This window comes from Pleurodeles waltl, chromosome 4_2, assembly GCF_031143425.1.
Source record: "Pleurodeles waltl isolate 20211129_DDA chromosome 4_2, aPleWal1.hap1.20221129, whole genome shotgun sequence".
Taxonomy (NCBI): Eukaryota; Metazoa; Chordata; class Amphibia; order Caudata; family Salamandridae; genus Pleurodeles; species Pleurodeles waltl.
Genome location: NC_090443.1, coordinates 868,235,724 through 868,261,885, shown reverse-complemented (window position 1 = coordinate 868,261,885; position 26,162 = coordinate 868,235,724). Strand labels below are relative to the sequence as shown.

At 42.7% G+C, this 26,162-nt stretch overlaps 1 protein-coding gene across 1 annotated transcript in view; it reads right to left on the bottom strand.

The window, feature by feature from the left end:
* Nucleotides 1–26,162, bottom strand: part of CDCP2 (CUB domain containing protein 2) — a 109,901-nt gene that overhangs the window by 17,229 nt on the left and 66,510 nt on the right. Inside the window, exons 4-5 of the mRNA XM_069233360.1 lie at nt 24,795–25,148; nt 3,661–3,839 (exon numbers count right to left, since the gene is read on the bottom strand). Coding sequence (XP_069089461.1) covers nt 3,661–3,839; nt 24,795–25,148 — 533 coding nt within the window. The remainder of the gene's footprint in view (nt 1–3,660; nt 3,840–24,794; nt 25,149–26,162) is intronic.

The window sequence follows — 26,162 nt, the reverse complement described above, 5'->3', positions numbered from 1 at the left end:
GCCAGAGGGGAGACATAAAGATTAAAAAGGGTTTGGCTCAAAGAGTAACCCTGCGGCACATCACATGATAAAGAAATTGAATCAGAGCTAAATTGATTCCTGACAACTGTCTGAGATCAGTCCTTCAAAAACGAGGCTAACAGATCTAGACCTGACCCAGAAAGCCCTAATATTGGCAGTTGATGTGCCAGCATGGCAGGTGAGATGGTGTGAAAGGCTGAGGATGGATCCAAAAGGATCAGAGCTGCAGCCTGCCCTGCATCAACCACAGAATGGGTATTATCCACAGCTGAAACCAAAGCAGTTTCAGTCCCATGCTTAGTTATGAAACCTAATTGAGAGGGATCTAGAACTTCATGGTCCTCTAAATAAGCTACTAGGTTTAAGTTAAAGTGCTTCTAGAAGATTTTAGATGAGTGGGCAACAGAGAGATGGGCCTATAATTTTTCAGATCTAATGGATCCAGATTAGGCTTTTTAACAAAGGCTTAATAACTGCCCTTTTCTGTAATTGAGGGTATGGTCCTGAGCAAATAGCTTTATTACTAGTGGTAGCAAGGTGGGAGCAACCGTCTTGGCTACCTACTGCAAGACTTTAGGAGAACATGGTTCGATAGGAGATCCAGATTTCATTGTAAAAGGGTAGGCCTCAACCTGTTCAGCAGTCATGCAGGAGAAACGTGAAGGTCCTTTCCTCTCCTTGAGCACAGAATCTCTGGCCTCAGGAGGGGCATCATCCTCTGGGCATCTAGGTTAGAAATACAGTAATCATTATTAACTGGATCAAGTTCCCAAGGAATATTGTGAATTTTAGTTTGAAAAAAGCATGCCAGCCTATTTCAAAATTCCTGGGCCCCTACAATGCTGTTAGGTACGTATGGCACAGAGAGAAGATTGATCCGTTTATGAAGTTATTTTGAGGACTTGGAAGATTCAAGTTGTTTGGTACAAGGGCATTTTTTCTACTTTATTAATGTTGCTAGTATGTTTGGAAATGATCACCCTAGACTGCGAAATTACTTTTTCAGGACAGTTCAGGTCCGACATCTTCCTTAGATCCCCTTGTTCATCCAAGTGGAGAAGATTCACACAGTCTTTCGCAACATACACCATACCTTTAATCACATGCTCTTCAAACTTCAATTCCGCTTCAAACTTACTCATCACATCCACTCTCTTTCCACCAAAAGCAAACATCTTATTTCTGTTTTTCTCTAGCACAATATTCTCAAGAAGGGCCACTTCTCTATTGTGAAGTAAAGTGAAAGGAGAACCTGAGTCTGCCATTTTATTTAACTGACTTGCCGTTTACAGTAACAATATAAAATGGAGTCACTCTTTTCCTGCCCTGCATTGTGGCAATGTGAACTACACCTTCGTCCTCATCAACTTTGTTGTCTGCAACCATAAGAACATAGCCACAACCTTGCTCATTGACCGATCCTTTCACACTCTTATCATTAAGATTTACTTTTTGGCTGTTGACAATTGTGCCAACAGCCTTGCGTCCTCCTAAAAAATCTCCTTTCCAATTACAACAAAAACGGATTGCAACCACATTGGACATTGTTTACTCTTCTCTAGGTGTGATTTACTACCAATACGAAAACATGTGCCACATCCACTCACTACAAATTTCTTGCTCTCATTGCGCACTTGACGTGAGCTGACATTAAATTTGCCTTGTGACTTGAGCATAACCACAATCGGAATCACCCCAACTACTGACATCTCTTCCATGTAAGGTTCTGAATTCTCCATTACGTTTACTACTCATAAAGCAGCTTCTCAATCAAGATTCTCTGTAGACAACACTCTCTCTTGGATCTTCTTCTTATTAGTTTTTGTTAACAACCTGATCACTGACAAATTCATCTTTAAGGTCACAATAATTACATGTGGAATCCAAAGTATCTAGCGCAGCCACAAAATTGTCTATGGGCTGTCCTGGCTGCTGTGCTCTTAGGAAGAATTTTTGCCTCTCAAGAACAACATGTCTGACAAGGTTGAGCTTTTTGTGTAAAGTTTTCAATACAGTTTCATGTTCACAACTTTGATTGCATTACCACCTTCACAAGTACCTACTTTCATGTCCAGTACAGTAAAGTCTTTAGTGTAGAGGTGCTTTCTGGACCTAAATATTGCACTAACACTGCTTTTTTTCTTTTTTGCCTTGAATATATTCTCATCAATTTCAAGCTTCAAACATCTCACACCATTGTTACTAGCAAAGAAGAGATGTGGCAGGAACTGGCAAAAAGGGATATGGAGGAGTTACTCCTTCCATAGTAAAGCACGCTACAATTGGGTAGTGAGTTGCTGTTCTATACAGAGGGCCTCATTCACAAAGGTAAGTCTACTCGTCTGTGTACGTTGACACTTTTTCAGTATTCACAAAACTATATTTTAATAGTAAGTTTATCAATAAGGAGACTCCTCAGTCGGGGAGGAGAACTCCTCACATAAAAAGATGGACCTGTTCATGAGGGCGTTACACAAGTTCTAGCATCCAACATCAGAGTGACCTATAATAGTCCTAAATATCACATTTTATGAGCATGGTCACGGCAGTGTTGATCCGATCTCTCAATGAGGTAACCAGTCAGGACAATGCTCAGAAACAATTTCCCTGATGTTTCACTATATACAAAGAAAATGAAAATATAGAACTAATATTTAGCTTAACTATACGCCTCGGAAAGCCAAGCAATATAAACCAATTCACCCGTGTGTCACACATGTGACCTTACAACAATCGATTTGTGTATTAAAATGATGTGACAAAAGCCAAAGTAGCCATAAACATTTAAAGAAACTCTGGCTTGTGGAATTTTAAAAGATCAATATTTCTAAAAAACAGTCAAACTACAAAAAGCCATTAGAAGATATTACAAAGAAAAAATATACCTGCATCTCAAAAAGGATTTGTATCAACTAACAAGGGCTAGCTAGGCCCTAAAGTGGTATTTTTTTCTGATGAAAGTTCAGACTCAGGATAACAAACCAACTCCTAAAGCATCCTTCTAGTTCACATCGCTTCTTTTCTCCCCATGCGCTCTGAGTTGCTGCCGCTTCCCCACCCACACCCTGCATCTCGCTGCCAGCCCTTTGTGTTTCTTCCCCCATCCACACTGTCCATGTTGCTTCTACCCCCACCATCTCTGTTGCTTCCACATTCCCCTACCCACTTAAAAATAATTATTTTCCGCTGTCGTTTTATTTACAGATCCAACTTGGCTCAGTAAATCAAAAGGAAAAAAACAGCGTCAGTTTGTAGGCAAGTGCATGGTCCGTGCCTTCAGAATGACAGAAGCTCTTGTCTTCTTTATTCATATTTAATAGCATGGGGATGCTGTACAACATTACTAAAACCATTGGCAAAGTGAATAAGTTCCAAAGATGTGATTTATTGGATTTGCCAATGCTCGTTTAGCATACAAACCCCAAGTTACTGCGTTTGCCCGAGAATATGTAGAAATTTGAAAGAAATAATTTGCACTTTTTGAGCAGTTGGAATTTGTTCAAGTGCACGTTACTATTGATGGTTTGTGGATGGGTAAAAATATTGCGCTGGGAGCACATAGGCATTTAAACAAGTTATAAAAATTTACTTCTAGACTTTCAGCTTTAGCATGGAGACACTGTGAACCCAAGTGGTTACCTGAGGTCCTATGTTGCAGGTATCAAATCTGGAGTAAATTTTATAGTTGGAACCAGCCACTTGTGCAATGCAGCCGGGGTTTCCCAAGTAGATGTTGTTCCGTTCGAGCTGTGGAAGAGATTGCCTGGGGAGCTGGATCTGGAAGTCTGTGCGAGTACAGCTTACGTTCATGGGAGCCACTGTGAAAAAAGAAGGGCATTATTCAAGGATGCTGCCTTGACTTTTAGATCTGGCTTGACAGTGTGGCTGTTTGCATGATGCATTGTTACCATTTTTTTAAAATATACATACATATACGTTAGCTCCAACCCGAAACGCATTACTCTCTCCCCTCATGCTGTTGGCTATTTCTCGACATTACAGGTTCCATTGGAATGCATGAGTGACTAATTTACATGCAAAAAGTACACAGGATCATCACTGTCAGATTCAACTCTTTATCTCTTTGTGCCTTTTTTTGTACATAAAGCAATTGTTGCAAAGCTACTAGAGCTTACTCATGTGTCAAACCACATTTGGAAATTTACTGCATGTGGACAGCATTTGTGAATGTGTATGTTTATATGTGTTGGCTCAACAATGCCAAACATATTGGCTTTGCCAATGCTTGTTCTTTGTTGTTAGCAAACATCAACCTTTTCTTTTTAGCTCTTGGCCTTTAATTCATTTTGGCCTTGCCCCCTCCAGTAACCTACAACCTTACTCACTCAAACACCTGGCCTCACATCCTCCCCAAAAGCCATTGTATTTCCTGACTGACAGATTACCTAGAACTAATGAAATTCACATCTGTGAAATCACTGACCTCATCATCACCACCTTATCTAACCAGTACCAATTTTTTTCAGGAAGTTTAACCTCCCAAGATACTTCTGTACCAAGATATCAAAAGAAGTACTCCTCAACCTTCTCAAAACTCTCAGTGGGATATTTACAATAAAGTGGCGTGGCGCGGCGTGGCACCACAAAATTGGCGGCACCACGCTATGTCACTTTAGAAATGCAGTAATGCACTGTATTAACAAGAATATGATGCATCCCTATGTTTCCCCCTGTGCTAGCACTAAATTTGCTTCTGAGCACCAACGCAGCCATCCTTGCGCAAGGATGGCTGCGTTGCGGGGGAGATTGTTTTTGTGCAGGAAGGAACGCCTTTCTGCACAAAAACAATCCACAATGGCGATTTGCTCTTTCTATGCATGCTGCAAAATGCAGCACACATAGAAAGAGCAAAAAACAAGGAGAAATTAAAACGTTTCTCCTCGCTGCACCATGCTAACGAAATCTCATAAATCTGTGGCCCGCCCACAGCAACACCTATTGCACGCCCCTTCCGCACAAAGTGCTTCATGTGAAGGGGCCATTTTTACAAGGTGGCGTTAAGACACACAAGTTGGCTTAACGCCGCCTTGTAAAAATATTGCAGTGCACAGTGCCACTGGAGCGTCACAAAAGTGACACACCTGTGCGCTAGGGGCTTGTAAATATGCCCCCAAATCTCAAAACCTCAAGCAACACAATACTTAACCAGCTCAAGGAAATGCCCAGGACTGCTTCTAGGCATTTTGGCACAATAAATGAGGTATATTTTTTGCACCCAGTCTCTACACTTTCCCATGTGAGTGAAGCATGCACCACTCAACGCCTGATATTGTGCATTGTCATGCTTAGATCAGAAATCACCAACCTTTCCAATTGTAAGAGCTACTTCTGATAAATCAAACCCATCCTGAGCTACTGCTTAGTATATTAAATATATCAAGATAGATAATGGGAGGTAGGAAGAAAAGAAGGGAGAAAAAAATAAGGAAGGAAGCAAATAAGAAATGAGAAAAAGGAAGCAAAGTAGGAGAGAAAAGAAGGAACGGAGGTGTGAAAGAAAATAATGGAAGAAAATAGGAAGCAAGGTGAGAAGTAAGGAAAGAAAGAAATAAGGGATGAAGGAGAAAGAAAGGATGTATGAAGGAGAAAGGAAAGGAAGGTGGGAGATAATGAAAACAAGGAACAAAAGAAAGAAATGAAGACGAGAAGAGAATGAGAGGAGAAAATGAAAGAAGCATCAAAATGAGAAGGGAAGAAAAAAGGAAAGAAGGTGAGACAAAGACAAGGGAAGGCAATATGGATAGAATACATGAAGGTAAGAATGAGGGGGCAAGAAGAAGACAAGGACAAGAAAAGGGAAGAAGAAATGCAGAAGAGAAAGAAAAACAAAGAAGGAAGTGGTGAAAGTGAGAAATCAAGAAAGGAACAAAGAGGGAAGAAAAAAACAAGGAAGGAAGCGGAGGGCGACAGGAATGATAGCGAGAACGAAGAGAGAAAGGAAAAGAAAGTGGAGAGTAAACAAATAAGGACATTGAAAGATAGAGAAGCAGAAAGAAAGAAATAAAAAGGGAAAAGAGAAAAAAGAAATACAATTAAATGTATTGATACCCTCAATATTGCCTCTTTGTATGTAGTCATTGAAGCAATACTCTCCAGGGTGGTTTTCAGCGAGATTTAACCAAACAATGTTTGCTGACACACTTATTCATCTTCAATCTAAATACACAGCAGCTTCACGCGTGTTTATTTAACAAGAGATTCAGCTAAATGCTGCTCCTGAACCCTCAGCTCGGCCTCACAAAACCAGGCTCACAATGTTTCAAAGTGCAGCATTGGCAAATAGGCAGGCAGTTGAATACTTCTGCACACCAGGCAAGAAGGGACTCCAACAAAGCCTGCAAGCCAGCAGCTTGGCTTGGATACAGAGGTACTATTGATCGATAAAGACATTTACCTTGGATTCGAATCAGTGCATCCACAATTGACCCTGCTGTGATCTAATCGGGTTATGATTACTTTTAGAGCCTCATTATAAACACTGAATGATATAAAAGTGAGATGTCAGTTCCTGAGGGTGGATGACCTTAATAGTGTCATAAAGATATTGTTGGACACAAATACTGTGCCAAAAATGTATATCAGAGCCTGTTACTTGGGTCCTATGGCCCTGCACTGCTGCCCACACCCTCCAAACCCAGTAACCTAATGGGCTTACGTTACATATTACACTAGCTAGGGGGAACATACCACATGGTAACTTATTGCAGCATGATCGTACTTTTTATATACAAAAATATACATCGTTCCGACTTAACTCAACTTCTTAGAAACAACTTCTAAAGTGAAGTGTGTGTCCATGGCTTTTTTAAAGGATTCACTACCCATCCTGTTCTTCAAGAATACACGAATAAAAGTCTTTAAGATTCAATATATTGCAAATGTTAACCCTTTTCTGTCCACAGCTCTTTTTGTAGGATAAACCCTTACAAATCAAAGGTCTTTGATCTTACTGAGGTGCTGTTTAAGAGGAATTGAACCAATCTGATGCATGGAGCTTCATTGTGAGCAAAGCAGAATCAAACAAATGGGCCAACATCAGTGTAGAAGCCAAACCTACAGGCAATATTATGCTTAGTACAAAGGATATCGGAACCAGAGATATACATGAAGAAGAAGCCCTGCTACTTCCTTGGGGCTCTCAATCGATCTTTAGTCTCGCATAAATGAAATCTGCAATATTGGATTGTATACTTCAATCAGAAAACAGTGAGGTTTCTCTGAATTTGATGGCAGTAGCTCTGCCAAATCTGAGCAAATATTTTCAAAGTGACCCCTGAATTGGAGAAGGTCACAAATATGCCATGCTTAGAGATTACCTTACACATATTCAGCCCTACACATCAAACAGGTCATGCATTGGAACACATTTTCTCCAACATCATGCTGCATTTAATAGAGCCTATTCCACTAGTCTGGACAGATCATTAGAAGATTAGGTTTGGCTGGCCTGTTTTAGTAAAAACGCAACCCCCTGACAGTCAACGTTTCATGTGCCTCAAGAGCATTTCATAGAGCCCAACCACTGCAATTTATTTGGTCTTTGTAAGAGATTATTCAGTCTTTCTCTGGCTCACTTGATGAAGATGCCAGCCTGCTTGACAGCTGGATCCGCAACACATCCAATAAGCTTGGACCAGTCTCTTTTGTACACCCTGCAGAAATAAGCCATCTGGCCCTTGGTTCACTGACGGGGTCAGAAATGAGAAGAAACACGGTGAAATCTTGGAGAGAAAATGGCAAAAATTATAATGCTAATGACATAGCTATTTAAAAGGCAGCTCTAAGAAAGTATTATGTATAAGTCAGAAAAGCCAAGAAAGGATACTTTGAGGATGGGATAGAGGAAGCAGGCAATAAGTTAAGGGAAAAGTTTAGGAAAAAGTAAAAAACGGTATGTTCCCGGAGGCCTGTGCCAGCGTCCATCAACCTTCAGTGGAATGGTGAGACCAGCTAGCTTCTTATTTTCCAAATAAGATTTCAAGCATCCAAGCTAGCCTTTCCTCAGGCACTCAGTTGGAGTAGAATCTGTTGGATATAGTACGCTTGAGTACAGCAACTACTACTAGGGCCACACTTTCTAGCTTCCAGTGTAACCCCTTGGAGGGATCACTGGCCGACATACGTTGCCTCAAATTCGGATCTTCCATCAGATCCCTGTCCTTCCTAACTGTTAGCACTGGGGGAAACAACCATTAATCCAACGGCCAACAGGTGCTTAATGCCTCACTGTCCAAAGCAACAGCCTCTGTTTCATGGGAGCAGGCAAAAAATCTGCCCCCATTAAAAAACACCCTTGGCGGACCGGTCAGCAGTGCAAATATAGGCCAATATCTGTACTTCCAACCCTGTCTAAGGTGCTGGAATAATTTGTAAATCAGCAGCTCCCCCAGAAATCAATGATCTTCTCATCCTAGCCAGTCTGGCATTAGACCTAACTTCAGTGCGGAGACAGCATTAATGGAAGTTGCAGAATTTATTAGAAGCACTCTGGATGTTGGGGGGAAGGCCGTGCTGATTATGTTAGACCTGTCTGCGGCCTTCGATACGGTCCCTCACTCCAGGCTTCGAGGCCATCTCCAATCCATCTGGATAGGTGGACAAGCCTTGAACTGGCTAGCCTCGTTTTTGGAGGATAGAGGACCACGTGAGTTGACAGTGGAGGTGCCACAGGGCTCTGCTTTGAGCCCCACATTATTTAATGTGTACCTTACCCCATTAGCCCAGGTAGCAGAAGCCTTGAGGGCAAAAGTGATTTCATACGCTATTGATACTCAGCTGTTGTTCTTGTGGGAAGGGAGCAGAGATTGCAGGAGAGTCCATCAAAACCTGCCTACAGCAGTTTTCCACTCAATGACTACCCATCAACTAAAATGTAACGCAGACAAAACCGAAATACTATTCTTCAGTCACAACGCACTGGATACATGACAGACCTTTTGGCCTAAAGACGCCCCACCCCAGGCCCTCAGGGGGGAACATCTAAGAATTTGGGTGCCATATTCGACAACTCTACATCTTTCCAAACTCAAATCAAATCGGGGATAGGCACATGCTTCGAGCTTCTGCGTATACTAAAAAGTTTTTTGCAATTCCTTTCAGTCTCTGCAAGAAAGGTGGTTGTCCAGGCACTTACAACCTCTAGGCTGGACTATGGAAATGCCTTATATCTGAGACCTCCTGACATCCTGTTTAATAGATTTCAGGCAGTCCAGAATAGAGCAGCCCATGTTCTACCTCACCTGCCTCCAACAACACACCTGCGTCCCCTTCATTGGCTCCCAATAAGGAAGAGATTCCTCTTCGAAACACTAGTTTTGGTCCAAAAGGCACTTAATGAAACAGGTGCAGGCTACATTAGGGGCAGAATCAGGTTTTATGCACCTGCTAGAAACCTGCGGTCAGCTAGTAGCCTTCTAGTGAGGATCCCTAAGATTCACCCCATCAGAACTGGAGGATGGGCCTTTTCCTATCTTCGACCAGCTACATGGAACAAAAACCCTCTTTAGCTGCGCTCCCTAGATGATACTTCACTGTTAAAAAAAAAAGCTGAAAACCTTGCTTTTTTAACAAGAATTAATGGTCCGACTACACTATATAGATGTACAGAGGTTTTACCCTAATATTGTGGCAAACAATATTGTCACTACAAATATATACAGGAACCTAATAAAAAAGATATGATAGAGTTTTATGTATACAGTATAATTTTTACAAATATTGTACATAATATTGTTTACTTTAATATAATATTTAACATTATATTTTAATTCATTTAATATATATTAGTTTTTATAATAATTATAGGTGTTTATATTATTAATTTAATTGTTTCACCTTTTTAAGTGTACTTACATTTTTAACTTGTAATTATATTTTTATATTTAGTTAACAATTTATAATTTAGTAGCAAGTTGTTGGGTTTGTAAGGGAGTATAGTAGGAATCTATTTAAATTAAAAATGATTGCTTTTTATTTAAATTAATTTTTCAAGTTAATTCTATTTAAGTGGTGATTAACTGTGTAAATTGATTCATTGTTATTTTACTTAAGTATGTTATGCAATTTTTTAATGTGTATTTTATTTTCTTTAGTTTTTGTATTAATTTAAAATTCAAGTTTGGAGTTGCAGGAGAACAAGGTGGAATGTAAATTTCTTAATTATACGTGTTTAATATTTGTATTTTTAAAATTAATTTTATGTTTATTATTGGCTTTAATTGTATTTCTTTGTGTGATTAGCTGTTTGATATTATTATTGTTTTAGTATAATTTATGATATTTTTCCAGAGGGTTTTGGATTTTTTTAATGGAAAGTGGTGCATTTATTCTAAATGTATTTATATTGTTTTACCTACTTTTTAAATGTTCATTTTATTTCATTTCATTATATTTACATCATATATAGTTTTATTTTCAATATTTTCAAAAACATTTGTTATTAGATATGTAAATGTTTGTTTAAAAATGACTAGGAGTTGGCATGATATATGTAACCCTTTCTCAGTCCAATACTTTACATATTTTCACTTACATTGGAGCACGGATATTAAAGGTAGCCCTTCCAACAATTTTCTTATTATTGCTTCGAATGCAGTGAGAATGGTAAATCTGACCTCTCCAAAATCCAACGTTTTCCCTACTAATGTTTACATTGGAGTGGGAATAGCTGATCTAACCCCTCCAAAGCTAAACATTTTCATACCTTTGCTCAGACTGGAGTGGGACCTCCAAAGTCCAACACGTCCCTTACTGTTGCTTGGATTGGAATAGTAATAGCAAATATATCCCCTCCAAAGGCCAAAAGGTCAACACTTTCCCTACTGTTGCTGAGACTGAAGTGAAAATCGTAAATCTAACCCCTCTAAAGTCCAACACTTTACCTGCTTTTGCCTACATTGAAGTGGGAATAGTAAATGTGGCCCCTCCCAACTCAAACACTTTTTTTACATTAGCAGAAATTGCTGTTAGAATAGTAAAAAGAATGGGGATAGGAGAAGAAAGAAGCTCACAGCAGCACATCTCACCTGGCAGTCACATTTCAGTAAAGAAATTCTGTTCTGCACAATCGGAAAAATGCCAACAGTGCCAGAGGAAGCGGCCATGAAGGGTTATATCAAGCTTCCTCTGGGAGCTGAACCAATCATAGGAGTATTTGTACATTTACTCTGAAAATGTGGTCCGCTTGAACTACTTACACATTCCTGGAATTTCTCCACAAAGAGTGTGGGCATGGATCAACTGATCAATAAATCATGCATTAAATGGAAAAATTATAGACTTCCTGTCTTCACTGGACAAAGGGAGATGCAATCTTTGGCCTCAGGGTCGCATTTCAGAGAGGGGACAGAATAGACGCCCAGCATTGTCATTCCTGGCCGGGGCGGAGTAGATTTCCTAAAACCATCCTAATTGGCTGCAAAGGGAAAGTATCATGAGCCCCTATTTTGAGGTTTTATCAGCATTTTCTTGCAAACAGCAGTGTATTCAGCCATTCATTGTTCACGTTCCATCTTTCACTCGTGTCTCCTCTGTCACACTGTTGAGCACTGTGACCCAGGGCCAGGAGTGGCTGCTTTTAATAACGCTCCGTGGGGTGGGGGGAGGGGTCACTTTAGGAGGGGAAAAATAAATAAATAAAAAACATTTACCTGCCACATGCCGCCTCTGTGTTCCTTGCCGCCTCGTGCTTCTCTGCGTCTTCTCTCCCCACCCAATCCAGACGCTTGTCTCATGCTGTTACCCAGCATGAGAGAAGCGCCTGGATTGGTCTGAGCTGCCTGAAATGCCACTCAGCTGGGGACTGGCAGGCCTGCACTGGTTCTTCACCCGGTTGTGATACACGGCCTGGGTGGAAAGTTCTAAGTGCGCATGCCGGTTTGGCTGGCCTTGGATGGACAGCCAAACGGACCTGCACACTTAGAGTGCACACTACTCCTCCCCCTGCTGACGACGATTGCCTCGCCCTGCCCTGCCCTACGAGGAGGAAGCAAAAAATATAATGATACTAAAATAGTTGTATTATCATTTTTATTTTTCTGCTGCCTTTCAGCAGCGGGGCGACACACCTCCACCATAGCGGAGGGGCCGCCCCTGCCCAGGGCACGATGATAGCACCGTTTTGGACACTCATAAGGAACACCAAATCTAAAACACACAAGCCTCGTTGCAAGTACAACACCTTTCCAGACAAGCATTCCCTCATGCGCCGTGGTGCCCTGCAATACAGAGTGAAGCGCTATACAAATGCAACTACAACACAAAACTTTGTCATACCTTTTCTTGCTGTTCCAGTCAAAAAGAGTACAATTCCACATAGCAAACCCTGGTCCCATATTCGTACAGCTGCAATCAGCGGCTGCCACAAGTGATATTATTCAGGTAAAACTGTAAAATGATGGTCTGCTGTTGTACTGTCAGGAAGCACGTGTGTGTAGCCAAACATGTCATGCCATTTATGTGTGTCACCTGTAATACTGCATTTTCCACATACTTCAGCTACTAAATGCGAAATGTATTTACGCTTATTGCAAAACTGTTCACCTGCCAGTAACCAAAGATGCTGTGTTATTTTGTGTAGAAAAATTGTAACAAAACCAAAACATAAAACCATTGCATCGGATTTTAAGTATTTGCTTGTTAATCAGAAAAAGTCTGAGACAGGTGTGCTCTAGCACTCTGCATTACTCACGTCCTAGATCAAAGGAAGTCTATTTTTGCGTGGGCGGGCGGTGGTCTATGTAAAAACAATGATGTTGAAATATCATTGCAACATAATTTATGCAGTATATTTCATTGTTGCTCTTTTTCTGGACGCTGGTATTGTATTCCCGCGACTGCTGTACACAATATAACAGACATCAGATAGAAACTGCTCTTCCCTCAGGACGAAATTCACAAAACTATGTCGGTAGGCTATTTAACATTGCATTAACAAATGACTTCATTTTACGAATACAAAGTAAAGCTAAACGTATTTAATTCAGGGCTAGAGCTCGGTGCGTCAGGTGGAGTGGCACCGAGGACCGAGGAGCCCACTGAACCCTAATTATTGTTGTATTTTATAATTCACAACAGCCAGGGGCCTAGTTCCCTGCTTGCACTATGGCCCATGACCCACTGGTCACGTCACTGATTTACGTATGCATATTATAATGCGCAGAATGGTGTTATACTGTTCAAGAGTAGTCCCACTCCAGTGGTGGGCAACCCCGAGATTCCTCAGAAAGTTTAGAAAAATCCACAATCCTGCGAATATTTGGGTAGTTTCAAACTGTTCTCCGCCCTAGAAACACGGCGTAAACGGTGTAAATGGCCAGAGATTTTTTTCTGGCTTTTCAATGGTTGAGAGACAACACCCGCACAATTAGACAGACACGGTGGGAATTCCATGTTGTGTCGTACAGGTTGCCTGCTATTAGTCGACGTTTCATTTAGGGCTCTAAATGTTTCAATGGGGCAAAATGCATACAATACAATACATTCTGCATTCCATTGGATCATGAAAATCCTGAATCCTGATAAGGTGACAAAGGGTCGATAGAAGTGGTCCTTCTGTGGAGAGATATCTGAGTGATGCTCAAAGCTTCGCCCCCGTTTGATTTTTTAATAACTAAGGGCCAGATGTACGAAAGGATTTTACCCATTCTGTGTCTATGGGAAAAAGCTTTCGTACATATGGCCCTAAGAGTCATGTTGTAATTATCAGCGTGTTAGATGTAGAGTTGGAATACTTGTAGGCCCTCCTCAATTACACTGGAAATACAGAGATGACTCAGTTACACGCTGTACATTATAAAGCCATTAAGCCATTTCCCCATGCTTCAAGTGCATTAAATCAAAGAGGAGGGTGAATGCATCCTCTCAGCTCGTATGGAAATCCATTTAAATGTTCGTAAATCAGATTAAGTGCTTTATCCGCTTCCAAGTGGTGGAGTGCCCATGCACCAGGGGAGGAATGATGGCAGACCATACAGCAACGTGCTTGTTTCAAATTACACAGACATTGAGTGATGTAAGCAGCTTTATGAGGGGAGAGCAAAGGAAATGTCGACTTTAATATGTGGGATTTCTGGGTTGATTTGGGCAGCTTGTGACTAGAGTTGTGCAAAGTTTTTAGTAAGCAGGCACATTTTGGCGTAGTAGCCAATTATTGGCCTACCTCTCTGTAGTTATTGACATTTCACATGACAAAATTCCTTGTAGATATTTCCTTACAACTGCTGGCTAGAACTGGTTAGAAAACTCCTCGAAATTTGGAACTTGGATAGATGTTGGGGATTTCTTTTTCCCGCAACTGAAAAAGGGTGCACTAGCCCAATGTTAAAGTGAAAACCCAAATGGGAACTCCAGGTAGCAAACTTAAGCCCACAACTTAGCAGACAGCACTGGTTGGCAGTGGTAAAGTGCACAGAGTCCTAAGTCCAGGAAAAATGTGGTGGAAGACAATTCCAAGGCTGACAGGTCTAACAAGTAGCCTTGAACCAGCAAATCCAATACAAAATGTCAGTTAATTTGACCTGTAAATTACCAGGGTCTAGGGAAGGGGATGATGGTAGCTGGCTAATTTAGCCACGAAGCACTCCATCTGACCTCCCTTCTTCTGGCAAGTGTGCAGGAAACATCAAAAGGAACGTGTAAGTGCCTCAATGGGGTGGTGGGCTCTTCTGCATTACCTGCAGTCTATTTCTGTGGACATTATCTTTATTTTGGGGAGTGCTGTTGTGACTGTCTGAGGCGTACAGCGTGCCTTGCAAAAAGATGCTGATTTGTACTATAAAGGATGGAGCTGCCTTGAGCTAACAGACTACAGAAGGATTGTAATCAAACATATTAATGAGGGTACAGATTGGCAAATAACACAGATACCTGACGTCAGCATTCTAGGTTTTATGCGCACCCCCTGGGTAGGATAACCACCAGCAGGTTTATAGGCGTGGCCCTAACCTTGGCAAAGTGACAAATTGCAATGAGCTGAAAAACAACTAGGACAAGCCTGTGAAAAATAACACAGGGAGGTACTGAATTGTGAAGAATGTGACAGTACCTTATGACACATAGAGGTAAAGGAGGGAAAAGGTAAACATATATAGCCAGAGCTTGAGAAGCAAACATGTTGTCAATACTTAAATGAACAAAAACATTAGCATTAAATGGGATTCAATGCAGGGACAAGCACTCCCCCCCATCCCAAACAGGAGTAAAGTGAAACAACATCACAGTACAACCTTAATGCAGCCGAGAGTAACAGGGATTGAAAAAGACACCTCCCCAAACAATAAACCCCCACTGGACAGAGACTAGACATGTATACCCTGTGGTGCTACTGCCTATGAGACCCCATTACAGATCTCAAGTTTATACACAGTTGGGTCGATTGTTCAAGGGAGCGAATGCATACAATGCATGAATGTAGACATGTATGTCCCAGGCTGCCGACAGATATTGCTTGCACTGTGAAATGTGTAAAGCAGTGAAGCGCTGTCAACAATTGGATTGCTAACACTTTTGTTGTTATGGAAAAGAAATAAAACGTGTTTAAAAACTACTAAAACATCCACTTTATTTGGTCAATGTCAATTTTGAATTAAAAAACTATATCGTGACATTACAGAAGTGAAGTGGTGTGCTTGTAAAGGCAATGTTGTTTAACATGCATATTATAGATCTTAACTTAAGTATCTTACAAACGTGATTAAAGAATATCACCATTACGGTAGCTATAACACTGTTTTATGTTCTCTAGACTATAAATGTAATTAATGACACATTGCTAGGCTAAATGTATCATCTACATAACACTTCTGCATTAAAATCATCAAGAGACACAGAGTAATTCAAATAGGAAGGTAAATAAAGAAGCCTCCACGAAAGTCATCTATAGGCGCCATCAGCTGACAGATGCACACATAAACGGAATGTTTCCACGACGTGGATGGTCTGTCCCACCAAGCACCTGGTATATTCTACATCACTGGCCCACAGACAGCAGAGAGCTGAAACCCTCTGAGGAAGGAAGAGAATAAACAAGGAACAGGGACCTACCTCGAGAGGTAAGATCACACCTCAGACCTCATAAGTCTTGCACCCCAAGGCAAGTCTTGGTGGGTGGTCAACTTGCACCACGAAACTGTCCACAGCACCAGCCAATGTTGGCTCAATGCCCATAGCTCCAAGCAGTCACAAGGTCCAAATATTAAAACCAATACTTAATGCTAATACTTATGGATACTGTAGTCTCACCTAATAGGTAACATTTGAGGCATCAACTCCTGTTCAAACTTTCATAATGCAAGAGGACATGAATGAGCCCACAGTGATATATGGCTCATCACCACATTAAATAACTGCTGACATGGATAGAAAGCCCAAAGGTGCTTGTTGAACATACCCCTCTCGGTGAACCTGAACCAGAGAGCTTGTCACTGGAACTTGGTAGTCTCACTACCAACAAGACACCAAGAAGCTCAATAAGGTTAATTTGATATGTCTGTTGCACCATAAGATTATACACTTTTTTGTATACTTACAATATACTTTAATAAGACGCCACTGCATCAAAAACCCACATATTATTAAGTTCCTGCTGTTCTCATTTACTATGAAATAACCTATCAGGCCATTTCCCAGGGCAGGTACATTTCTGAAACACATATCAGCATAGGTCTAGAATTACGACACACAGGGCCTGATTCTAACTTTGGAGGACGGTGTTAAACCGTCCCAAAAGTGGCGGATATACCACATACCGTATTACGAGTTCCATAGGATATAATGGACTCGTAATACGGTAGGTGGTATATCTGCCACTTTTTGGACGGTTTAACACCGTCCTCCAAAGTCAGAATCAGGCCCACAGTGCCATGTAAAGGCTTTACATTTTTAGTGCTCTCACGTGCATCCGTTCCTTTCTTTCATTAAGATATAGAGGACAAAAGTAGTTGCATGTCTCTTATTCTGACAGGATTATTAGTAGAAGCTAAACTTTTCTATTTCATATAGGTATCATCATTCAGGTCTCATCAAAGTAGCATCTTTTAGGTCTAATCCAAGTATCATCTTATAAGTACTAATTAGGTGTCATATTTTTGGGCACATCTAAGTATTATCTTGCAGCTCTCTTATTGGTATCAGCTTTTTTTGTCTCGTTTAAGTATCATCTCCTAGATCTCATCCAAGTACCATCTTTAGATAATGTTTGTTAGACTTTTGAGTTTATGCAGGGTCATCCCCAATCTTTTTGCCTCCTGCCTCCTATTTTTTCTGACCTGTTGCTGTTGGCTTTTGAACTCTGAGTACTTTATCACTGTTAACCAGTGCTAAAGTGCATATGCTCTCTGTGTAAATTGTATTGTTAATTGGTTTATCCATGATTGGCATATTTGATTTACTAGTAAGTCCCTAGTAAAATGCACTAGAGGTGCCAGGGCCCATAAATCAAATGGTACTAGAGGGCCTGCAGCACTGGTTGTGCCACCCACTTAAGTAGCTCTGTAATCATGTCTTAGACCTGCCACTGCAGTGTCTGTGTGTGCAGTCTTTAACTGTAAATTCGACTTGGTAAGTGTACGCACTTGCCAGGCCTAAATTTTCCCTTTTCTTACATGTAAGACACCCCTAAGGTAGGCCCTAGGTAGCCCCAAGGGCAGGGTGCAGTGTATGGTTAAAGTAGGACATATCGTAATGTGTTTTATATGTCATGACAGTGAAATATTGCTAAATTTGTTTTTCACTGCTGCAAGGCCTGTCCCTCTCATAGGTTAACATGGGGGCTACCTTTAAATATGATTAAAGTGTAGATTCCCTTTGGGAGCGGATGGACATGTGGAGTTTGGGGTCTCTGAGCTCACAATTTAAAAATACATCTTTTAGTAAAGTTGATTTTAAGATTGTGTACTTGAAAATGCCACTTTTAGAAAGTGAGCATTTTCTTGCTTATACCATTTCTGTGACACTGTCTATTTGTGGATTCCCTGTCTGGGTCAGTTTGATAGTTGGGCTGGTTGCACCTCACACTAGACAGTGACACAAAGGGAGCTGGGGTGTAGTCTGCATTTCCTGATGAGCCATCTGTGCTAGGAGGGAGGGGAGGAGTGGTCACTCACACCTGAAAGGGCTGTGCCTGTCCTCGCACAATGCAGTCTCCAACCCCCTGGTGAGTGTCTGGGGCCTGGCCTGGGCAAGGCAGGATTTCACATTCAAGAGAGACTTTGCTTTGAAGTAGGCCTGCTTCAAAGGAGAAATTGGGTATAAGAAGGGCACCCAAAACCAGAGACGTTGGAACACTTCTGGAAAACAAGAGAAACCTCTGCCTGGAGAAGAGCTGAAGAAAAAGAGCTGCCCTGCCTGTGACTGTGCTTTGTGGAGCTATCCTGCAGTTGCTGCTTCTGCCAGAGTAAGAGGGCAAAGACTGGACTTTGTGTGCCTTTCATCTTGTGAAGATCTCTAAGGGCTTGATTTAGAGCTTGCCTCCTGTTGTTTGAAGTCTCAGGGACAGCTAGGACTTCTCTCTGCCAGCACCTGGAGTCTCTGTAGAGACTCCTACTCTGCCCTGTGGTGCCCATCCAGTTCCTGGGAACCTGAAAGAAGAAGCTGTCAGTCTAAGAGGAAGAAATCCACGCACAGAACGCCATGCGGGAAAAAGATCAACAAGACTCCGATCTGCAGCTGAAAATTGACGCTCGCCTGCAACGTGACCGAAGAATCGACACAAGGAGCTGGAGAAACAACGCGCAGCATCGCTGACAGAGGCTGGTGAGATCGCAACCCGCGCTGAGTGGTTTTGGGTTCATCGTGCGGCTGGATTTCCGACGCACGCACCGCTGGGCGTGTAAAAAACAAAACAATGCAAGGCCTGCCCGGACCCGAGAGTGCTGATGGGATCGACGCATCGCTCTCCTGTGGAGAAAAGAAACGACGCGCCCCAACCCGACGAAAGGAGAAACAAAGCAAGGTCTCGCTCGTGAGTGAAATTGACGCATTGCAACCCCTTTTTGACACACACTCGTCTGTGGCGGGTTATTTTTGACGCACCCAAAGTACATTTTCATGCTAACAGTGTTAGTGTGTCTTTAAAACTACATAAAGACTCTTTTTGCTTTTTAATTGATAACTTGACTTGTGTATTGTGGATTTTTGTCGTTTTGGTCTTGTTTTCTTTAGATAAATATTTTCTATTTTTCTAAACCTTTGTTGTGTCATTTTGTCGTGTTTTCATTAAGTTACTGTGTGTGTTGGTACAAATACTTTACACCTAGCTCTCTGAAGTTAAGCCAACTGCTCATGCCAAGCTACCAAGGGGGTAAGCAGGGGTTAGCTGAGGGTGATTCTCTTTTACCCTGACTAGAGTGAGGGTCCTTGCTTGGACAGGGGTTAACCTGACTGCCAACCGAAGACCCCATTTCTAACATTGGTGATCAGCGGATGGGATAGGACTTGTATTTGTACTTGACATACAGTAATTAAGTGTACACTACTGTTGTGAGTTCAGACCACTACGTGACCACATACTACTTGTCTTGTGATTTTGCTTTTTCTCTTTGGGACTCCTTTTTGTTCTACTTCCATGATTTTGCTGATCCCTTGACTGATTCTTTTTACTTCATTGGGAACTTGTTTTCTGTCTTTGGAACTTTGCACTTGTTGCCATCATGTCTCAATCTGGAGATACAACAGCTGGAGCTGTTTCTGAATTAGGGAAACTGGAAAGGTACTCAGTTGCTCATTTGAAACAGTTCTGTAAAGATCTTGCCTGTCCCGTTACAAGCTCCACCACGAAGGCGGAGCTACAAGAGGCACTTAAGGCCTGGGTGACAGCCAAGGAGGCTGGGGGGCACACAGAGGATATGGATGGGGAAGTGCAGAGTCTACACAGTGGTGTAGTGGAGGTACCTGGTACACCTGGGGGAGGGTCTCCAGGAGAGGTAGCAGTAGGTCCTCTAAGGGTCTGACTGCTGAAGAGTTGCAGGACAGACAGGCAGAAAGGGTTTGCCGGTTGAAGTCAGAAAAGTTGAGGATGCAAAGGGAGTTCGACGAGTGGAAAAGGGACTTAGAGATAAAAGAGATGATTTTGGCTTATGAGCTAAAACTGAAAGAGCTGGAAGTCATGAGGGCTGAGTCCAGCTGGAATGCTGGCAGCAACAATTCTATATCCAGTGCTGCTGAAGAAGTGTGCATGCCCAGTGATGTGGTGCCCTACTTGAAGGAGGGAGTTTACACACACCAGGATGTTCTGGGGTATGAGGTAGCTCCAGTGATGCACAGGGTCCCCGAGGCAGATTGGGGAACTGGCATCGTGAGTCATATTCCTACTAGTGGGAGGGACACTCTACTGACTCTAGGTGAGAGTGACAGGGAGAGGGGCTCCCCACAGGTAAAAGTCCTGGTTAGGGAGTGTGATGACATCCCAGAAGAGTGTGGGTTGAGTGTCAGGGACAATCAGGTACTGTCTCACCAGTCTCAGGAGGGTGATGTGGGGGTACTTTTTCAAGGCTGAGTCACTGGATGGTTGGGTGAAGGGTAGTTTGGTTAATTCATGTGAGGGGCTGTGTGATGTAACTGCTGGAGAGCATATGTCTAGTCCTTATTTTCCAGGGATACGCCAACACCAGGTGGAGTGTGAGTTCTCTCACCCCAGGGAGCTTACACGGGAGGCAGACCTCTGGGCGAGTACCATAGAGTCTGAAGAGGCATTTGGGGTGCTCCTGAGGGGAGTGGTCTGGATATTTCCCAAACAGATGAGGTAGGGAAGGATTGCAGTGCTCCAGGTAGGTCCCAGAGTAGTCGGATGGGTGAGGGACCCCATATCCAGTCTCAGAGGAGAGGGAATGGGGATGGGCTGAGGCCCAAGGTGCCCGAGATCCGGTCCCAGGTCCTGGAGGGTTCCATGAGGGAACACCAGGAGGGGAGCCTAGCCTGTACCCTAGGGCCATCTGTTGAGGGTGACCCAACAGTGTCAGGAGAACTTGGGTGGGCGGCTGTAGCCAGCGTCCCACCAGTTCTGGTGTCTGGCAGTATCACTCCTAATGAGGGGGTGAAGAAGTCCAGACAGAGGGTTGAGAGGTGGTTGTGGACCCCAGTGGAGAACCTGGAGGGTCAGGGGTTGGCTCTGAGGTCAGAGCCCCCCAGGAATGACCTTGGTGAGACCATTTCTGGATTGGGGGGAATCCAGACTCTGCCAGATGGGCAGAGGTCAGGAGACCTGCGCCAGCCAGACTCTTGTGTGGCCCTTGGGGATGGTGTGTCCCTTGAGGGGGCTAAGTGTGCCTCCCTGGAAGTCCTGGTGTGCCAGGCAGTGGTTCAACGGCAGGGTGGTGACTCTGGGTTGGATGACCAGGTTCAGAGGGTAAACTCTGACCTGGTGGGGGGTAGGTGTATCCCCGAGGAAGTCCTGGGTTTCCAGGCAGTGGTCCAGTCTGAGGGTACAGATCCTGGACTGGAAGATCAGGTGCAGGGAGTAAACCTGACCTGAAGGGGGCTGGTTTGCCCAATCACCCACCACTGATGTGATTTCTAGCAGTACTCTCCCTGAGGGGGTTGCAGAACCCTGAGAGTAGGGGTCAGGGAGAGAGAGACTCACCCCTGATCCCAGTGCAATCTAAGGGTACAGACCCTGGATTGGAAGGCCAGGTTCACGGTGCCCCCCCTGACCTGGAGGAAGGGGCTACTGCTAACAGTGCCCCTACCATGTTGTCTTCTTGGGGAGGCATTCCTAATTGGGGGGTGCAGGACCCCAGAAGGGAAGGCAGGGGGAGGGAAGCCTTACCACTGGCTCTGGTCCAACCTGAAGGTACAGACCCCAGGTTGGAGGACCAGTGGCAGTTTAACATCCCTGCACTGGTGGAAGAATTGTGCAGGACTGCTTCTACAAGCACCCTGACAATTTTGGACTCTGGGGGTGCCGCTCCTGCAGGTAGGGTACAGAGCCCCACAGGGGAAGACCAGTGCAGGTTAACATCCCTGCACTGGTGGAGGAATTGTGCAGGACTGCTTCTACAAGCATCCTGGCACGCTTGGACTCTGGGGGTGCCACTCCTAGAGGGAGGGTACAGAGCCCCAGAGGGGAGGACCAGGGTCAGTATGGACAGAGGGATACAACTGGAGTCAGGAAGGTGTAGAACTATAGCATTCCCCTGCTGTTGTGGGCCTGGGTCCTTTTTCTATTGCCCCAATCAAGGAAGTACATCAAGGTATTGATTGTTCTCCCCTGGCTTTAGGCTAGTAGGAGGTAGTGTTAGACTTTTGAGTTTATGCAGGGTCATCCCCAATCTTTTTGCCTCCTGCCTCCTATTTTTTCTGACCTGTTGCTGTTGGCTTTTGAACTCTGAGCACTTTATCACTGCTAACCAGTGCTAAAGTGCATATGCTTTCTGTGTAAATTGTATTGTTGATTGATTTATCCATGATTGGCATATTTGATTTACTAGCAAGTCCCTAGTAAAATGCACTAGAGGTGCCAGGGCCTATAAATCAACTGCTGCTATTGGGCCTGCAGCACTGGTTGTGCCACCCCACATAAGTAGCTCTGTAATCATGTCTTAGACCTGCCACTGCAGTGTAGGTGTGTGCAGTTTTTAACTGTAAATTCGACTTGGCAAGTGTACCCACTTGCGAGGCGTAAACCTTCCCTTTTCCTACATGTAAGGCACCCCTTAGGTAGGCCCTGGGTAGCCCCAAGGGCAGGGTGCAGTGTATGGTTAAGGTAGGACGTATAGTAATGTGTTTTACATGTCCTGACAGTGAAATATTCCTAAATTCGTTTTTCACTGCTGCAAGGCCTGTCCCTCTCATAGGTTAACATGGAGGCTACCTTCAAATATGATTAAAGTGTAGATTCCCTTTGGGAGCGGATGGACATACGGAGTTTGGGGTCTCTGAGCTCACAATTTAAAAATACATCTTTTAGTAAAGTTGATTTTAAGATTGTGTTTTTGAAAATGCCACTTTTAGAAAGTAAGCATTTTCTTGCTTATACCATTTCTGAACGTTGTGTGCCTTCCATCTTTTGAAGTTCTCCAAGAGCTTGATTTAGAGCTTGCCTCCTGTTGGTTGAAGTCTCAGGGACAGCAAAGACTTCTCTCTGCCAGCACCTGGAGTCTCTGGAAACACTCCTTCTCTGCCCTGTGGTGCCCATCCAGTTCAGGGACCCTGAAAGGAGAAGCTGACAGCCTAAGATGAAGAAATCCACGCACAGAACGCCGTGCGGGGAAAAGATCGACACAACTCCAATCTGCGGCTGAACAATCGACGCGCCGCCGGCTTTGTGGCTGAAAATTGACACTCGCCTGCAACGCGACCGAAGCATCGACGCGCGGAGCTGGAGAAACGATGCACAGCATCTCTGACAGAGGCTGGTGAGATCGCAACCCGCACTATGTGGTTTTCGGATCATCGTGCGGCTGCATTTCCGACGCAAGCACCGCTGGGTGTGTAAAAAAAACAACGCAAGGCCTGCCCGGACCCGAGAGTGCTGACCGGATCGAAGCATCACTCTCCTACGGAGAGAAGAAACAACACGCCTGACCCGACGAAAGGAGAAACTACGCAAGGTCTTGCTTGTGAGTGAAATTGACACATCACAACCCCTTTTTGATGCACACTCGCCCGTGCGGGGTGACTTTTGACGTACCCAAGGTACATTTTCACGCTAACAGTGTTAGTGTATCTTTAAATCTACATGAAGACTCTTTTTGCTTTTTAATTGATAACTTGACTTGTGTATTGTGGATTTTTATCATTTCGGTCTTGTTTTGTTTAGATAAATATTCTCTATTTTTCTAAACCTGGGTTGTGTAATTTTGCAGCGTTTTCATTACGTTACTGTGTGTGTTGGTACAAATACTTTACACCTAGCACTCTGAAGGTAAGCCAACTGCTCGTGCCAAGCTACCAAGGGGGTAAGCAGGGGTTAGCTGAGGGTGATTCTCTTTTACCCTGACTAGAGTGAGGATCCTTGCTTGGACAGGGGGTAACCTGACCGTCAACCAAAGACCCCATTTATAACAATGTTCAGGTAGGATATTTTAGGTTTGATCTAAATATCACATTTTGGGCATTATCTTGGCATCAACTTTAGATCCTCTCTAGATATTATGGGCTAATACTCATCTATGTATCGCTTTTCAGGTCTCATATAGGTATTATATTTTAAGTATCATCTAAGTATCATCTTTTATATCTCAGCTCAGTGCGATCTTTAGGTAATGTCTAGGTATTATCTGTTAGTGTACATCCAGGTATTCCCTTTTGGGTATCATATTGGCATTTAATTTATATCCCATTTGGATATTGTAGTTTAAATGTAATCTATGTATCATCTTTAAGGTCTTATCTATCTAGCATCTTTTAGGGTGACTTTTGTCTATGTATGAGCTTGCAAGAGTAATCTAGGACGAAATGTTTACATATCATCAAGTTATGACCCCTTTGGGTTTGTCGTGGTATAATCTATACGTTTTATCTAAGTATAATTGTTGGGTTTCATTTTTGCTTCATCTTTTAGGTATCATGTAGATCACCACTCAAAACTTGCACTAATCTGTTTCCATAGTCATGTATTGTGGGTCCAGTATTGCTCATGTTGTTCTATTGTCACTTCTTCAGAAGGTCATCTGACTATCCGACAAATGGGCTACCAGGTAAGAGTCCTATAATTTGTCTGATGTTATTGGTGCTCTGCATTTTAGTACTTTGAAGCAGCATTAAGTCAGACACTCACACATCAATATCAAATGAATTCTGAACAGCAGGTGACTTACCTCCAATGTAGGACACAGAGAACCCCTTGCTTGCTGCATTCCTGTCTGTGTTTAAAACCAGTAATACATTGTTCCCAGTTGATGTGAAGGGAGCGGGCTTATCCGTGCCACACCACGTCCCCAACAAAAGTGAGCTCTCTTGGCTTCCATCATACACAGAGAGGTAGTCGTAGTCACACTTATTGGTCAGACTGTTCCTGTCTTCCAGCTCCAGATCCATGAAAAACACCTTTATGCGGAAACCCAGGGGAAGCTGAACCGCCCAATGGCAGTTGATGTTATTGGGATAACTGTTTGGATATTGTGGACTGGAGAAATTTCCTTTCACAGCTGTGTAGACTTCATGGCATTCACCTATTGGAAATGAGGGATCCATGCATCAAATGATTACACATGTGCATATCGAGAAAATAGTTTTCCACAGACATAATAGTGCAATGAGAAATCTCAAAAATACAACTGTGTATTATTTCATCACAAGGCACTCCTTTATATATATATATAAGTCATAATATTTATGCATGTGTGCAATTGTTTTGGGAGGAAAGAGGGTGCCTTCGATATTTAAAAAAAAAAACTTCCATGTAAATTTGCTACATGTGTGCCCTATGTTTATGAAAGCTGAACCGCCCAATGGCAGTTGATGTTATTGGGATAACTGTTTGGATATTGTGGACTGGAGAAATTTCCTTTCACAGCTGTGTAGACTTCATGGCATTCACCTATTGGAAATGAGGGATCCATGCATCAAATGATTACACATGTGCATATCGAGAAAATAGTTTTCCACAAACATAATAGTGCAATGAGAAATCTCAAAAATACAACTGTGTATTATTTCATCACAAGGCACTCCTTTATATATATATATAAGTCATAATATTTATGCATGTGCGCAATTGTTTTGGGAGGAAAGAGGGTGCCTTCGATATTAAAAAAAAAAACTTCCATGTAAATTTGCTACATGTGTGCCCTATGTTTATGAAGTTAACTCAGCATTTTAACCTTCCGAGGCCAATACTTTGAATGTCATTAACATTGGTAGTGTAACAGCTGTCATTTACTGTGCTGAGAAATGATAAACATATGGGGCGATGAGCTATGTATAAACATAGTTATAGTCAGACCCATCACTGAACGGTATTCTATTCTAATTTGCGATGGTGGCTTAGGTGGAGCACCTGAACAACAGTGATGTTGACAGTGGTTTTGTTTTGGTTATCGACAGAAATGTTATTTTAAAATTAAGTATTAAAAAAACTCAGCACGCATATATTGCTAGATTTTGATTCAGAGATCCTATTATATTTTATCTGCATTGTTTGAATGTGAGAATCATTTCACTTTTTTCCATATTATCAACCAGAA